General features: G+C 44.4%; 1 protein-coding gene and 2 long non-coding RNA genes across 5 annotated transcripts; 2 read left to right on the forward strand and 1 right to left on the reverse strand.

Annotated features, from left to right (window-relative positions):
* Positions 1 to 3,714: 3,714 nt before the first annotated feature.
* LOC4351041 (disease resistance protein PIK6-NP-like) lies at positions 3,715 to 6,805 on the reverse strand. The gene is made up of 2 exons (XM_015760337.3): positions 6,577 to 6,805; positions 3,715 to 6,489 (listed from the first exon to the last, which is right to left on the reverse strand). The coding sequence occupies exon 2, from the start codon at positions 6,411 to 6,413 to the stop codon at positions 3,975 to 3,977; it is 2,439 nt and encodes an 812-aa protein (XP_015615823.1). The 5' UTR covers positions 6,414 to 6,489; positions 6,577 to 6,805; the 3' UTR covers positions 3,715 to 3,974.
* A 2,034-nt stretch (positions 6,806 to 8,839) lies between these two features.
* LOC136353875 (uncharacterized) lies at positions 8,840 to 11,610 on the forward strand. Its single transcript, XR_010737378.1, has 2 exons — positions 8,840 to 9,172; positions 9,265 to 11,610. It is a non-coding gene; the product is annotated as an uncharacterized lncRNA (long non-coding RNA).
* A 575-nt stretch (positions 11,611 to 12,185) lies between these two features.
* LOC4351042 (uncharacterized) lies at positions 12,186 to 14,588 on the forward strand. 3 transcript variants are annotated; one of them, XR_010737558.1, is made up of 4 exons: positions 12,186 to 12,376; positions 12,502 to 12,723; positions 13,662 to 13,739; positions 14,226 to 14,588. It is a non-coding gene; the product is annotated as an uncharacterized lncRNA (long non-coding RNA). The 3 variants fall into 3 exon arrangements; XR_010737556.1 differs by having other exon boundaries at positions 14,233 to 14,588; XR_010737557.1 differs by having other exon boundaries at positions 14,260 to 14,588.
* Positions 14,589 to 17,413: the final 2,825 nt, after the last annotated feature.

Below are 17,413 nucleotides of genomic sequence, written 5' to 3' on the forward strand. Positions count from 1 at the left end.
GGCTATTCGACTTATTTATTACCATAATCTTCATAATACTTGATGGGTAATCTTTAGAGTTTTTATTCGGATACCTGTCAAGTATGTTCATTCGTGAACCTTTTAGAGTGTAAACCACTCGGATTTCTTTTATTGTGGCTAAAAAGCAGTCGGCTAGCATGCCTATTTAGGCGCCGCGTACGCTTTTGTCATGTAATGCACAATTGTGTTATTATATTGTCTTTCAACTATATGTTTAGTTTGTTAACTAATCACATAGTTGGGGGCTACACCTAATTAGGTGCATCTATTCGATGCACCATATTCTTTATCTTTTCGCCCTTTACAGTCCACTCGGCAGGTTTTGGCTTGAAGAGTTTGAAGTACTCGGATTATCATCTTTGAGAGGGCTACGATGGTCGACTGCAAAGGACTCGGGGGCTACTGTGGAGATTATGGGTATCCCATATCTACACGGCGATGGTATTCGAACTGGGTACAGGATACCTAATGTAGATAGAATATCTTGTCTGTATCTTGGGTTTGTTTCTTAACTTGTGTATCAAGGAAACACCCTGAGACTTAGTCGGTTACGACTGTATTTTACCTTTATCTTCATATTCCGTTAGGAATATGGATTATCTTTTGTAACCCGGACTCCTTCCCATATATAAGGGGGGTCCGGGCGCCTCTAGGGGCATATGCTGATTTTTCCCGAATCACACAATCAATAATACACTCGGCGGATTCATCCCCGGACAGGAGTAGGGTATTACTTCTTTTATAAGAAGGCCTGAACCTGTATAAATCCTTTGTCTCCAAACCCATACACTTTTCTAGCTTGATAGCCACCCCCTTTCATTATTGCCGAAATCTAGTTTCGACACTCATTCTCTAAGATTATTGGACAAGTTCTCCAGTTCTTTGGTCCCATAGGGATGGGCGTACAGAGAACGAAGCAGCATCTTGATGATGTGAGGGTCATCCAGATTCCAGCATCGTCTTTGATCTCTTTCTCACTCACTCTCAATAGCTACTTAATCACTGCAGTGCTACCTGTGAATAATATATTGTATGTGTATTTGGAAATGAGCTGAATTCAGCGAAATTTTGGATGACAACTAGAGTTGATCGATGCAATATTTATAGAGAACTTTTACGGTACAATGTACTACCAGTATATACTGGCAATATATAAAAAGATATATTTGGAATTTAATAGAAAATTAGAAAAGGCGTTTCAATTTATTTCTGGATCTCGTCGTGCGGTGGGGAAGAGCATTGATTTGACAACAACGCTCATGCGGCGGCGTGATCTAACGAGTAGCGAGGAGAGGTTGGACCGTTGGACCCAGGCGACTGGGCTCAGGAGGTTGATGTTCACGGCGGTCCGGCTCACCGTGCGCTCGTCCTTCTGCCGAGCCTCACGGCCCATAGCTAGACACGGCGGCGAGCTGATTCAGTGTAGATTCAGTTGCAGAGATTATAAAATATATACGACTCAATAGCAGCGGTTGTTTTTTCACACGGTGTGTTGTTTTGATTTCTTTACTGTGACCCGACTGATTAAAAAAAGACAAGTTTGCCCTTTTTAAGTTTATACTGCAGTATCATTACGTAGGGAGATAAATCAATCTACACTGTTAGATTGTTTATACTACAAGTATATACTGGTAGTATATTGTACCGTAAAAGTTCTCTATGATCTCCCGAGGTAGAGTCCATTGATCAGCAAGGCTAGCTAGCAGCTAGTATATGGGTAGCGTGCAAGCTAGCTATATGCTGAACAAAATGCTAACTAAAGTTCCTACGTAGATGAACAAGCTAGCAATACGAACCGGGACCAATGTTAGCTAGCAAAGGAAAACGATGTACCAAAGCGTAGGCAGGGAGGTCATCGAGTCGAATATTTTCCTTTTCTTTTTCCAAAGGAACAGTGGATCGAATAATCTCACCAGCTGAGCAAGCAACCTTGATCTCATCTACGGCCACGATCAACGTAGTCACTCACTATATACGATTTCCGGTGCGATTACCGCAGCAGCATGCCCAAAGATTCTGATCACCAGCAAAGCCAATTCCTGAAAGGCTTATCATATATACATATGTATCTATATATATCTCAATGCTAATTAGGTATTTTTAGTAGCTCCTATGGTAATTAGAAAAAACTAACTATTAATTAAATAGATCGTATTATAAGTAGACCGTAAAATAATTAATACTTAATTAATCATACACCTTATCTTATTTTACGTATCTTCTCGATCTTCGTCTTTTTCAGTAGGTCACCGTTGAAGCCCACGACCTAGATCCAGGGCGATGCCGGCCGTAGTGGCGATGGGCGAGAGGCGACGACGATGAGGCACTGGTGGAGAACCAATTTTTACTCCCGGTTGGTAACCCCCTTTAGTCCCGGTTTTTCAACCGGGAGTAGCAATCCGGGACTAAAGATGGACATATTTAGTCCCGGTTGAAATAACCAGGACTAACGATCATCTTTAGTCCCAGTTGGTAACACCAATCGAGACAAACCGGATGGTCCCCTTTGATTTTTTTTTCTCTTTTTATTTTCTCCCGAATCAAGTGGCATGCAAATCCCCAAATCAAACCCCGAATCAAGTGGCATGCAAATCCCCAAATCAAACCCCAAATCCCTAAATCAAAGTAACATCCCAAATTCACATCACCAAATCCACATCACAAATCTTAAAGTTATTTATACACATAAATCAAATACATCACAGATTCTAAAACAAATCAAATACATCACAGATCAATACAATAAATCACAAATTTATACATATCAGTGAATCACAAATTAAGAAAAAACAAACAAAGCCGCTGCCGCCACTCGCCACGGCCGCCGCCTGCGGCCCCGCTCCGCCCGCCGCCGGCCCAACGGATGGGAAGGGGAGGAGGGGGAGGAGGAGGAAGGGGAGGAGGTGGAGGAGAGGGGATGAGGAAGAGAGGGTAGATCTGATCTGTAGGAATGGAGGAGGAGAAGGGGGAGAGGTTCGATCTGTGAGTTGCGATTGTGGAGGAGAGGATAAGTGATAGGGATTATATACTACACGTACAATTTTAGTTCTGGTTGGTTTCAATTTTAGTCCCAGTTGGTAATACCAACCAGGACTAAAGTGATGTCACCAACCGAGACTAAAGATCCTCGGCCTCCTGATATTCATCTGACAGGGGATTAACCGGGACTAAAGATCATCTTTAGTCCTGATTGGTAACCCCAACCGGGACTAAAGATCATAAAATGGCGGTAGGGTTTTTAACCGAGACTAAAGATTATTTTTAGTCCCGGTTCTTTTTGAAACTAGGACTATTGTGGTTTTGGGTCGACCCAGCAAAGATCATTTCTCCACCAGTGAGGGGAGTGATGCGACGGTCGACGGCGTGGCTCTGGGAAGGCTAGGCGTCCGAATTCGCGCGCCTAGGCGTGCTAGATCTGGGAGCGGCGACGACCGGGGCGATGGCTTGGCACGTCAACAGTGACCTCCACACCACCGGAGGAGAAGATGTGGCAGGGTTTGGCATCTCTTTGCTAGATCTGGTCGGCTGACAGTGGCAACAAGGGCGACACACATGGCGGTCAGAGGCAGCCAGCTGCCTCGCCGGTGCGCGCGGTGGGTTGGGGCCTACGGTGGCACCCAGCGGCATCGACAAGCGGTGGGTTGGTTGACACAGGGCACCCGTGCGGCAAACAGAGCTAGTACGAGACATGCATTGTTATGTTGGACAGATCAACTAAATCACAGCACACACAGGTTACAACCTTGCAATATAATGAATATATATACACGCGGCAGTGAACTTGCGATTATTAATTCTTACCAGAACCGGCCAGATAGAAATATGTAAGTAGGTCTTCATTTAATTATTCTTTCCACATTCTGATCTCCTTCTACTGTGATGAAGCAACGTATATAGATCGATCGCGTGGTAAGGGGAACACGCACTTCATGAGATCTTGAGCTCCCTCGGACTTACTTGAGGAATTCTTGAGCTCCCTCTTGGACTTGATTGAATTCGATTGAACCCCGGATGATGTCCGGAGTGATCTTCCTCGTGCTGTTGCAGTTCCAGTCAACCTTCTCCTTCGTAGGAGCTGCTGCATCGGCGGCCTTGAAGCGAAGTATGGCCGTGTTATTGATCCCAGCAATGTCGTCGGGGGAGATCGTCACCAACGTCTTCGTCTTGTTCAAGTTCCACACAATCTTCTCCAGCTTGGGAGCTGCACGGGCTTTGATCAACAAGGCCGTCTTATCAGAGACATGATCAAGCAGGAGGAGCCTCAGCTCCCCGAACTCCCCCTCCTCGAGGGTGACCTCGCTTTCGATGTATGATTTGCGAAGCAGCCTGAGGCAGCGCAAGCTCTTCAGCTTGCCGAGGATCCGCAGACCGTCGTCGCGCAGTAGGGTGTAACGTAGAGTGATCTTGGAAAGCGCTTGGAACTTTTCGTTGATCCATGTAGGGAGCTTGTAGCCTCTCTTGTCGCCGCCATTTCCTCCCTTGAAGAAGCACTTGAGGTTGAGGTCTAAGCTCTCAAGTTTACTGGGAGCTAGGATTTCTTCTTGTGAATGGTCAAGAGTCACGAACACGTCGTCGCCGGCCATGTGCTCCGCAGCCGGCGGTGGCGGTGGCTCCGTGATCCAGACTGACAGTGAGCGCAGGGTATCTCTCCGCTTGGAGATTGCTTCAAGCAAATGAGTGATGTTACCTTGGCTGCCGTCGAGGACGACTCCCAACTTCCTCAGCTGCTCTAGAGACCCAATCCGTGCAAGGTCGGCTTGGCCGTCCTTAATCCGGACATGGCGCAATGTCTCCGTCTTCTTCCCGATCCTGTGAGGTACCAGCACGGTGGAGCCTGACTCATTTTTCTTGCCTTCGCCACCGCCGTCGGTATTGATGTTGTTGCCGGCAAGGAGATGCTTCAGGTTGAGGAGGTAGATGCGCCTCATGGCGGTGGCCGGCATCTTTTTGGTGTCCCGGATATCGAGCGTCTCCAGCTGCCACAAGTCCTCCATCTTCTTGGGCAGACTGGAAACGTCGGTGTTCCGGAGGCTCAGATACTTGAGGGAGGTCACCTTGCAGATACTCTTGAGGTGGCTCTTCTCCAATCTCTGGCAGCCCCCTAGATCTATCACGTTCAGCCGATACTCTTCAGGTAACTCCTTGAGGAGCTTCACCATCCCATCCATGGGATTCAGCTGCTGCTGTGGTTGCTGTTTCTCTTCTGCTGACGCAGTTGCAGGAAAGGTCGATCGAACCATATGTCTGATTTTGAGCTGAAGCTGAAGGTGGGTAGGCAGGTCAACCACAAAATTATCGCTCTTGGAGATGTCGGGGATGAATTTCTTGACTGCATTATCAACGACACAGCTCTTGAGATTTAGGCTGCATGTACCAACAGCTACATCGTCATCTTGAGGATGATCTGTAGGAGAAGGAGCAGGAAGAAGAAAGCCTCGAAAGACGAGCTCCTTGAAGCAGAGTTCGCCGGCTTCTTCCATGGTGGTGGTAAGAGGCGGTTCGACGACCCTGAGGGGCAGGAGGCCCTCGGCGACCCATCGCCTGACCAAGCACGCCCTATTGATTTTATCTTCCTCTCCCATGGCAGCCAGGTACTGCAGGCAGCTCTTGCAATGCGTGGGCAGCTTGCTGTAGCAGAAAATCATCACCAATTTGGCCACATCTGCTCCTTTAATCTTAAGACTGTTGGATAAGTCTTTCAATTCTTCTATGGTACCGTAGGGATAGGCATACAGAGCACGAAGCAGCATCTTCATGCTGGCGACATGACCCCCATCGAGGCATTTCTTGATATCATGTAGGTGTTCGAGAGCATCCTTTCCAAGATCAAGAGGGAGCATCTCGATCGCTGAAGGTGAAGGAGGAGCATGGTGGACATGGTCGATGGCACGTAGGAATTCGTCCCTCTTCTCCTCGACCTTGCTGTCTCGGGCGACCAGCAACGACGACGACTCCTCCGAATTGTGTAGTTCTGGGAGCTTGACGTCGTAGCGCAGGCGCCTCTCGCCGACCTCGCGCACGCGGTCCTTGAGCTTGTGGATCTTGTTGGCGAGGCGGTGGCGGGCCGGAATCGTGCGGAGGCGCTTGGGGATGTGGCGGAGCCACGGCCAGAGGCCGGCCTCCGGCGGGATGAGGTCGCGCATGTAGAGGCTGATGCAGTCGTCGGCGACGTAGGTGACGTCGCGGACCTGCTTCATCCAGGCGCGGAGCTGGTCGTTGTGCGGCGTCTTGGACTTGGTGAGGTGGAGGAGGAAGCCGTTCATGCTGTCCATCTCGTCCCTGATGAACTGGATGTCGCCCTCCACGCCTCCCAGCAGCTTCGCCTCGTCCTTCACCACCTTCGACAACACACCCAGCAGCGAGTCCACCGCGCCGTTCGTCAGGTGCGCCATTGTCGTAGGATGCAATTATCTTATGATATATCTCTCTATCTTGATCTTTTTTTTGAGGAGAACGACGGTAGGAGATCTGCCGGAATTTAATATTAGAAGAGAAAAATTACAAAGTAGCACAGATGTACAGAGGTTACAAGCAAAGGAAAGGAGAGAGAATTACAGCTGCAGGAAAAGCTAAAAACAATTCAAGCTGATCTTGATCTTGATCTTGATCTTTCTTCTATGTACTACTAGCTGGTGAATACTTGGGCAATATTTGTATATAGAGTAGAGGGACCAAATTAAAGTGGTTGATAGACTGTAGCGTGCAAATTAAGGCTTAGCCTTTGTGGATGCTGAACAAGATGGTAGAGCTTATACACGTGTACAGATCGAACCAGATGCAAATGCTACAGCACCGGCTAGCAAGGAAAACAAAGCATAGGCGGGAGGTCAGAATATTTACTTTTCTTTTCTTCTTTTGCAAAGCAACGTATATTATAACCCTGTGGATCGAACGAACGAATTTTTTTTTTTTTGAAACGAAAAGCGGCAAAAGACTTGCCGAATGTATTAGAGGGAATATAAGGTCAGAATACATAAACAGAAACGCAAAGACCGTCTAGCGGTCGAACGAAGAGGCTTGCCAACTAGGCAAAAAACCTCATGATACAAGCGACTTAAAGAACAACAGCATTTAACATCTGGACAAATTAATTTGGCTTATATTTTCCTTGATTAAGGAGGCCACCTGGTTCTCGTCTTGTGAAGAGTGACATAAAATTCTTCTGTTTCGTTCTAGCCAAATATTCCACCACGTTATTGCAAGGTCTTTAAGAATTAGCTTCCTTGTAGCTATAGGCCTTAGCTTGCATAATGATTCCCACCAATTTTTGAAGGTGCAAGATGAGCTCTGAAGGGTATAGGCAGTATGTCCTTGCCAAAGGCAAATTTTGTTCCATACCATAGCTGTGAAAGGGCATTCTTTGGCTAGATGAGTAGCATCTTCGAACGAACGAATCGAATCTGTCAGTCCAATCCCCTTGAACAAGCTAAGCGACCTGGATGATCCATGGCATGCAAAACTTTTTAGATAATGGAAAGTTTTTATTGAACTCAGTTAATTATATTAATGTGATACAATAATTTTGAAAATACTTCCGATCTCTACGTAACTGAGATGCACACAACCGAACATACAAAACCACACTAAAAAACAAGAATGACATGGAGTATTGAGGACCATAAATCCAAAGACTAAATCACCGCCCATGGCATGCATGTCAATATATTAGAAAGAAAAGAGTTTTTGTCACACAATACAATCGGCCAGACAAGCCTATACCGAGAGGAGGGGAACAAAGGTACAAATAAGAAAAATATAAGAGAAAATTACTTCGGAAAAAAAACAACTCTAAACAATGAGAGGGTGTAGGCGGAGCCACACTATAATCAAAATTCAATGGCCTAGGCTCGAGAGGTTGGTCTGGCGTTTCACTGTAATGGATTCTCCTCAAGGAGCTCCAGCTTGACGACCAATGTGACATGGAGAAGATTGCGCAATCGCATAAAAACAAGGTGAAAACGGTATGGAAATCTTTCCGATAGTATTGATACCATTTCCATATAACTAATACTTCCTCCATCCCATAATAATTGCATTCTTAGGAAATTAGAGACAATTTAACAACAAACACAATTTACCACAATAGCCCTATTTAATAATTACATTGTATACGCTTATTTCATATTTATACTTGATTAAAAGGAAGGTTGAGCAATACATTCCATATGTAAACTTAATTAAAAAGAAGGTTGTGGGTATACATCGGTTAAATTAAAACATGCCCCCAACTGAAGCTCCCACAGCGATTTGGAGTCGCGTGTTCGATCGCCGCGATATCCACGTTGCCCCCGAATGCTCAGGCAGCCGGATTTCGCAAGCGCTCGTGGCTCCGCATCGACTCTGGTCGTTTTTCAAAAAAAACCCTTAGTATTATTGATAATTTGATGCAAGTCCCCAATCGTACATTTCTAGGTTATGCAGTCTTATCCAAAAGACCTTCAAAATATGAAATATCTTATGCTAAGAAGACAAAATTCGGAAAATTGGACTGCGCTCTGAAAAACGTAAAGTGAGGGATCATTTTGCAAAAATGAACATCCCCCTCCCCCTCTCCCAAACTAGAGGTGGCCAAACGGGCCGGGCCAAACGGGCGGCCCGGGGCACGGCCGAACCTGTAGCAGGCACGGCCCGGCACGGCCTGCTACAGTAACGGGCCGTGCCGGCACGGCACGAGTAGCCGTGCCGTGCTTGGGCCGCTGGCCGAGCCCGCGGGCCGACACGGCACGGCACAGCTACTGTAGCGGCACGGCACGGCACGGCCCGCGGCACGGCACGGCCCGTTAGCGGGCCAGCGGCGCACTGACAAGGCGAGCGGCGGTCGAATGGGAAGGCGCCACGTGGCACTAACGGCTATTTGACCGTTCAAATTTGAAAATAACCGTTGGGAGGCTAAAAAATTCATAAAAATTTCGAAAAAATTCCAAAAAATCTCAAATTTCGCCCTATAAATAGGGCATGAACCCCAGCCATTTCTCCTCATCCCACACTCCTCATCTTGTGCTCTCAAGTGTTTTAAGTGCTCTCTTTGTTCTCAAGTGTGCATTTTTTTTGATTTTGACAAAATTTGCTCAAATTTTGTCAAAAATCAAAATTAGTTTCGTAGTTCAACAGTTTGATCGCAGAGGTTTGAAGAGCTCGCGGTTGGAAAGATGTAAGTAATATTCAAATTTGTGTATTATTTGTATTGTGTTTGTGAATTCAATAAATATTCAAAAATTTGTTTATGTCGGTTTAAATTTTCAGAATGGATCCGAACTTTCCATACCAGTCGCCGTCGTTCACCTTGGGTGATTTCGACCCCAACTACATGTCGGGGTTTGACGATACCTCCGGATCGGCTCCAACTCCACCATCTGTGGAGGAGGTACCGGTTCATACGGCTGTCGTTGAGGAGGTACCGGTTCAGGCGGCGACAGCTTCGGAAGGATTTTCCGGAACCGCGAGCGGAAGTGTTTCGACACACACCGGCTCGAAGAGATCGAGAACCTCCGGTGTGTGGCAAAACTTCGACGAGATAAAGGAAACATGCCCCGATGGAAGGGAGGTATCGAAAGCCCGTTGTAGAATATGTAGGCAAATTTTATCTGCTTGTTCTTCTGGTGGTACAGGTCACCTCAAGCGCCATGCGGAGTCGTGTGCCAAGAAGCAAGGAATACAACTCCGGCAGCAGCAACTTATGGTAAACCCAGACGGTACGGTACGCAGTTGGGAGTACGATCCCATGGTTGCTCGGGAATCTCTTGTCCGGTTAATCGCCAGGCAAGATTTACCCCTGAACTTTGGGGAGTCCCCTGCTTTTGAACATTACATTCAGCAATCTCATAACCCTAGGTTTAAAGCTGTGAGTAGGCAAACATCAACTAGAGATTTAGAGAATGTTTATCACAAGGAAGCAACTGCACTTAAGGAACTGTTTAGTACATGTACTTTCTCTGTTAGTGTTACTTCAGATATATGGAGTAGTAGAGCTAGAGAGGATTATCTTAGCGTAGTTGTTCATTTTGTTGATGATGATTGGCAATTACAAAAGAGAGTTTTAGGGCTTAGGTTAATAGATGTCTCACATACAGGAGAAAACATAGCTGAAAGAATTAGGGAAGTAATTAATGAATTTAATCTTGCTGATAAAATATTTGCTGTCACCCTAGATAATGCATCTGCTAATTCTAGGGCTATTGAAATATTGCAACCTTTATTTTGTGTGTATGCTCAATCTTTTCTACTCCATCAGCGTTGTGCATGTCATATAATTAATTTGATTGTTAAGACTGGCATGAAGAGGGTAGGTGACCACATCGATGCTGTTCGTCAAGCAATCGCGTGGTTAACTGCTTCTAACCCGCGGATTGCTGCATGGAAGAGGTTTTGCAATGCGGCCGGTGTGAAAGCTCGTAAGTTTGCCACCGATGCAGAGCATCGGTGGAATGCAACGTATTTAATGTTAAAAGTTGTTTTACCTTATAGTAGTTTACTTTCTGATTTTGTTCAGTCACGTGGTGGCCCAAGAAACAGTGACGGGTCTTCAGTACTGAACGAGCATGTTTGGGCAATTGTCCAAAAATTTCACCAATTTCTAGAAACTTTTTATGATTGTACTCTACCTTTGTCACAAGTTTATTATCCAACTGCTAATATAATTTTGCACAACCTTCTTGAAATTGCTAATTTATTTAAAGAATACGAAAATGATGACGTTCTAACTAAACCTGTCTTTCACATGAAACAAAAATATTTGAAATATTGGAAAAATATACCTATGTTGTATGCTTTTGCTTTTGTTTTAGATCCTAGGTGTAAATTAAGGGGATTGTCTGCTATTTTATCACTTGTTGGAGATACTATAGGTGTAGATTATAGTTCTTTTTATACTGAGGTTAGACGTAAATTATATGAGGTTTTTGGAAGATATGAAGTAAAGTTTCAGGAAGTTCGCCAGCAGAGACCCCCTCCTATCCCCACTACAGGTAAGAAGAAGATACAGTGGGGTAGGATTTGGGGTGGATCGTCTTCAATCCAAGGTGGTGGCAGTTCGTCGGCTACAAGTGGAGACGCCTCTTCGCATGTTGTGGCCGAAGAGTTGTCCGGTTATTTGGACAGCGACGCCATCCACCACGAAGCACAAGATTTCAACGTCCTCGGGTGGTGGAATGACCACAAGATAACATATCCTGTGCTTTCAAAACTAGCACGGGATGTGTTGACGGTGCCCGTGTCGACGGTGTCCTCCGAATCGGCCTTCAGTCTATGCGGCCGAATCATCGAAGACCGGAGGACGACTCTGCGCAGCGACCACGTCGAAATGCTACTAAGCGTTAAAGACTGAGAGCTTGCTCGACAACATGCCCAATACACTGCGGACAACCAAGAATTGGCCGCCCAGTTCGAGCAACTCTACCTGGATCCAGACCAACCCCAGTAGAATTTTGTTAGAAGTAGTTCTGACCTTTGAGCTGTACTCTTTTCTTTGTCATGGTTTTCTCATTTTCCCCTATGAGTTTTTACATGACAAAGTTTTTAACGAGGCAGCATGTATCATTGTATCCTGTAATGATATAAACATCAATAAAAGTCATTACTATTTTTAACAAATTCTTTTGCAATATTTTCGCAAGTGTAGATTTATCTTTAAATTATTTCAAAATAATGAATCACAATCTATATTTTTAAATTTTTCAACACAACAAAAAAATACCATTTTTTCTTTTTTTTAACATTAGCAAATCATTACTTTTTTAAAAAACTTTTATTTCCATTTTTTAAATACCATTTTTTCATTTTTTAACATTAGTAAATCATTACTTTTTTTTAAACATTTTATTTCCATTTTTAATTTTTTTTCCTTATACATTTCCTTTGCTTTTTTTTTTAAAAAAAACACTGTGCACTGGGCCTCAGCTGCCGGCCTGCCTTCACGGGCCGCCGTGCCCCGAACGGCCCGTGGGCCGCAGGCGTGCCGTGCCGGCACGGGCACGGCCCGGCCATCCACGGGCCGTGCTTGGGCCGGCGGCTCGGCACGTGGGCCGGCACGGCACGGCCCGTTTCATCAGCCGTGCCTAACGGGCCGTGCCGAAACGGGCCGTGCCGGACCCGTGCCCGTGCCGGGCCGGGCCGTGCCGCCCGTTTGGACACCTATATCCCAAACCCTAGCCGCCAGCCCACTCGCTGCCCCTCCCCCTCTCTCGCTTTCTCCCCCTCTCCAGGCGGCGACCGGGCCTCGCTCGATTTTCCCTGCCGGCGACAACCTCTCCCGCGCGCCCTCCGCTGCTCTCCGTCATCTCCTCCTCTCGACCCTGCCACTCCGTCGCTGCAGCACCATGGTGGAGACTCACCGAAGCACCACCACTGCCGCCTCCAAGTACTCCTCCCTGTCCCCTTCCTCCTCCGCCGCCAAGCAGCGGCGCCCGCGCCCGCAAAGAGCGCCGGTTCGTGCGAGGATGCGTTGGCGGCCAAGAGAGGTGACGATTTTTTTTGTCTTTTCAGCGCGTGAGTTGGTGGCATGGGCTTGGGATTGAGCTATTAGGTTTTGATGCTTTGTTGCAAATCAAGGAGGAGATAGCTGGCGGTCACAGCGGCGGAGTGAATCTGCCTGGAACTTGTTCGTTCTTAATGGCATTCTCAACAGCACTGCATAGCCAGTGGATCTTGCTTAGATCCGCTTGTGCTTTGACGCCGGTCTGCTGGTCTTTGGTTAAAAAATGCCAGGTCTACTTTCTTCCCTTTCCCTTACCTCTTATGATTCTCTTATGCTTTGTAGCTACAATGGAGCAATCGATTTGGTAAAAAATGTCAGTCAGTGCAAGCTACAGGGCTTGGCCTTGTGTTGCTGGAGCAGAGGTTGGCAGCCTACCACTGCTGTGTTGTGTGCTGCAACATTTAATCAACAAACAAGTACTAATAATCTACTATTTATCTTATGTGAACTCCTATTATCTATGCTAATGTTTTTTGGTTGCACAATTGGAACTGTCAAAAATGGGGAAGATGTGTTGGTTGCTGTTCTAATACTATCTGATCATCTTCTTCTACAATGAGAAAAAAAATGAAGCTGGCATTGCAACTCTTGCAATATAAATCAGGGCAACCGTGCAGCCTTCATATATCATAATGTGTTTCCAAATTTCGAATAATATGTTTCACATAACTGATTATGATGGCTAGGAGAAATTTGGTTCTTTCTCCAGATGACGCAGTAACGAAGTAATGACCTGATAAGCATGTATACAACAGCCAAGCAGAAAATTGTATGTCATTGTTCACAAGAACTGATTTGGCAAGCATTTTGTGGACCTTAGAACTTATATCACATTTTTGCCTTGCTGCATCTAACCTGCTCCGTAGAATCATTTAGCCAATGGTCTGACTTGTGCTCTCTGCTTTCTTTGATGCCTCAGGAACATTGTGCTGACAAAGTGACAATTAGTCTAGACTGTAGTCTTGGCCTGAAACATATTTCCCTGCAGGCTTAGAATGCAGATTACAACCCATAACGTATATTTGCAACTGTTGATACTTGATTTGGTTTACTTCTAGAACATAACCTGGAATTTCTTATTAACTGTACCGTCACCCTTTTTTACAAATTGGGTGGAAAGTGCTTGGCTGCAAACTAATTGATCTTATTGTTATGTGAAAGGCTGCAGATTCTTTATGCATGGTCAAGCAGCTGATAGCAATGAAAGTAAAAGCAGCGGGAGATGCAAGTTTTTCTTGACTGGCAGGTAGCTGATGTTTTTCTCTCTTCCTCTAATAACCTGAATCCATTAAAAAAAGAAAACATAATTTCTCTTACTATAGTTGTTTATTTTACTTGCCAAAGGTCCTAACCACAATAAAAGAAGTCGATAGCTAGCTACCTCTTGTTTGGCTGGTAGTGGTGTTCCCTGAGTAATGCAGGCATGATTGCGATTGTAGGAGCCTTAGGGATTGTTCACTTCATCGCCGCTTGCAACCCTACAAATTTTTTTTGTTCCCAAATTTTGCTAATTTAACAAGCTAAATATGTTCTTACTATCTCTACCCTACCAAAATTACCTATTTTCTTATTTTCAAATTTTGGCCCAACTAGCTCCTACCATTTCTAACTTTCATTTCTTACTAATTTAATTAACACTATGATTATGTTGGACTACTACCATTTCTAACTTTCATCTCTTATTAATTAACATTATGATTATGTTGGAAATACATACCTGTTTAACATGTAGTTGCCAGGTCAACAATGATGCCTTTGTTTTAAAGATTCTAGATTCGAACCGAAGCTACATCAAGTTACAAACTAGGCCTCTTGCAGTATATGATCAAGAATAAGTTCCACTTTCATGACATCAAATTTGTATTTCAACTGGGGAAAGTATTTCATCTATGCGACCAATGAGGCATATATCTATGCTTTTGACTTCAAATTCAACCTGCTAAAGATTCATTGGATTGACTTGAGCATCAAAATTAGTGTAATTAGCAAAGCATTGCTGAGAATCATTCATGTTATATATTTTGCACCAAAATTTGTATCATGTTATTGCTTACTATTATAATGAAGCGGTTGTCCTAAGTGACATTGAGAATCAGTGTTATTTGTAATAACAACTAGATCATATCCATGGTGCTTCTTGTTACAAGAAATTGATGATCAATTTTTATTAACTACATGTTTGATTTTAAGCCGCTGACATTGTGTCTATGCACAGCTTGGTATTACAGTAATGTGATAAGTCTAATTTCATTCACTACCGGAGAATTTTGTAATAATTTTTTATACATTTTTTTGATTCACGATTTCAATTGAAATGAATTGAAACATTTGGATTTAATATTGATAGGGCGCACAACGTGCGTCAAAATGTCTAGTTCTATTTGTTGTATCCCATCTTATCAGAAATACAATCTTTTTGGGACAAAATTTGAAGGGTAGAAATACAATTATTATGGGACGGAGGTAGTATAATAATAACGTTTTTACCGACTATTACCTTTGATAAAAAATAAGTTTTACTAATTTATGTCAGCGTCGCATTTAAGTTAACACAAAATAATTAAATTCACAAATATAAAAATTTCCCGACCATTTCCCTAATTAAGGCACATCCCAATGGCCCTTTTCTGCAACACATTCGAGCAGTACGTGTGAAAGCAATCATGGCCCAAAACTGAATAAACTTGTGTGGCATCCATTGCTTTCTTTCATCCATATGAAAAAATGGTATTAAGGCGGTGGCGGCGGCGGTCGACGACTCATCCGAGACAGCGAGACCTAGAGAGAGAGCTTTTTTTTTCATGTTTGTGAGAGGGCAAGAAGGACGTACGGCGGTCAGATACCCAAAGGGAGTTTGGAGTTTAAAACTCCAACCCAACCGCGCAAAAAACCGCCCGTCCTTATTCCTAGTGGCGGAGCTAGCTCCCATGCAAGTCGGGTGGCCACCGGGCTCCACCACTAACATCTCCATTGCAAATATCTTTTGATGTTCGAAAAATACTGGTATTTATTTGGGCTTCACGATATTGTTAGCTCTACTAGTGCCCGTTCCTAGCGCTGGTTGGTCGCTGAGCTCCGCAGCAAAGCACAGCACAATGGTCAATACCGGAAAATACTACCTCCTCCGTTTCACAATGTAAGTCATTCTATCATTTCCCACATTCATATTGATGTTAATGAATCTAGACAAGACATATGTCTAGATTCATTAACATCAATATGAATGTGGAAAATGCTAGAATGACTTACATTGTGAAACGGAGGGAGTAGTATTCATTCGTGCTTCACGATATTCCTGCTCTAGATCTCGTTATTGGACTCGTCGTGCATGCCTAGCGCTGGTCCCCGCCGCTGGACCCACGGTGGTGACCCGACGACGGCGAGGTGTTCGGCAGTCAGCACGGCGATGCGTTTCGTGGAGGACGTGGGGCCGAAACCGAAACACGCAGGCAGCTATACTGGCCCAGTAAAAATTGCGACGCGACGGCCCAAATGAATAGATTGGCCCACTTAATCTGGGGCGCCCACATCTGAGGGCCGAGGTCCGGAGTATGAGGGCCCCTTTGAATTAAAGGATTCATGTAGGAATTTCATAGGATTCAAATCCTATAGGAAATTATTCTGTTTGGCCCTTTGATTCAAAGAATTGAAGCTCTCCAAATCCTATGAAATTCCTATGGAATGGCACATTGCATGTGGATTTTGGAGGAAATTTAGCAAGAGCTCCAACCTCTTGGAAAATTTCCTTTGAGTCTATCTCTCTTATCCGATTCCTGTGTTTTTCCTGCGCTCCAATCAAACGACCATTCCTGTGTTTTTCCTGTGTTTTGCAATCCTCTGTTTTTCACTTCAATTCCTGTCAGAATCCTGTGTTTTTTCTATTCCTCCATTTTTTTTGTACCCTGCGATTCAAAGGGGCCCTGAAACTCCGAAGAACCCCCTACGCCGTCTGTTGCTTGATGCCCGGCTGATCCTATTCCTACCTACGCTTATCAATCAACAAAGCATATACTCGTATGATGATTGATGCGTGCATGTGCAACATGGCGGCCATGTGATGTGACTGTCAATTTCTGTTTCTGCAACTCATGGAACTCACCAGCAATTTGTGTCTTTGTCAACTTATATTAAACTTTACTAACTCCAGGAAGCTGCCACAAGAACCAAACAAAAAGGAAAAGTAAGCAAAACTAGTATCTCTCTATCTTGATCTTTCTTCTATTGTACTACTAGCTGGTGAATATTTGGGCAATATTTGTGTATAGAGTAGAGGGAATTGATCGAACAAAAGACCAAATTAAAGTGGTTGATAGACTGTAGCGTGCAAATTAAGGCTTAGCCTTTGTGGATGCTGAACAAGATGGTAGAGCTTATATACGTGTACAGATCGAACCAGATGCAAATGCTACAGGTCAGAATATTTTACTTTTCTTTTCTTCTTTTGCAAAGCAACGTATATTATAATTAACCCTGTGGATCGATCGAATCGAATCTGTCAGTCGTCCAATCCCCTTGAACAAGCTAAGCGACCTGGCATCGATCAATGGCATATAGGCTCGATCGAGAGATTGGTCTGGTGTTTCTGCGACATGGAGAAGATTGGGCAATCACATGCATTTCCACAAAATATAGGGTGTAAACGGTATAGGAATCTTTCCGACAGTATTGATATCACTTCCACAAAACTAATATAACAATAACTAATATATCTTTGCTTCTTAAATTCCAGATTTCCACTCTAATTAACAAAAATAAAACTACAAAATGTGCATGTCTTTGCTGCTGAGCTTATTATAAGTTGACAACAACTGAACAGAGGACAACAGGATCATCAGATGATCAAAATGGAGTGTTTCACTGCATGCGCAGCAGCAGGTGACTGTTAATACCAATGAGACTCAGCAAACGAGACAAGACAAA

The sequence above is a fragment of the Oryza sativa genome, chromosome 11 (assembly GCF_034140825.1).
Source record: "Oryza sativa Japonica Group chromosome 11, ASM3414082v1".
NCBI classification, from domain to species: Eukaryota; Viridiplantae; Streptophyta; class Magnoliopsida; order Poales; family Poaceae; genus Oryza; species Oryza sativa.

Bases quoted from the DNA above. Each gene is read 5' to 3' on its own strand.
- LOC4351041 (XM_015760337.3), bottom strand. From the start codon at position 6,413: ATGGCGCACCTGACGAACGGCGCGGTGGACTCGCTGCTGGGTGTGTTG.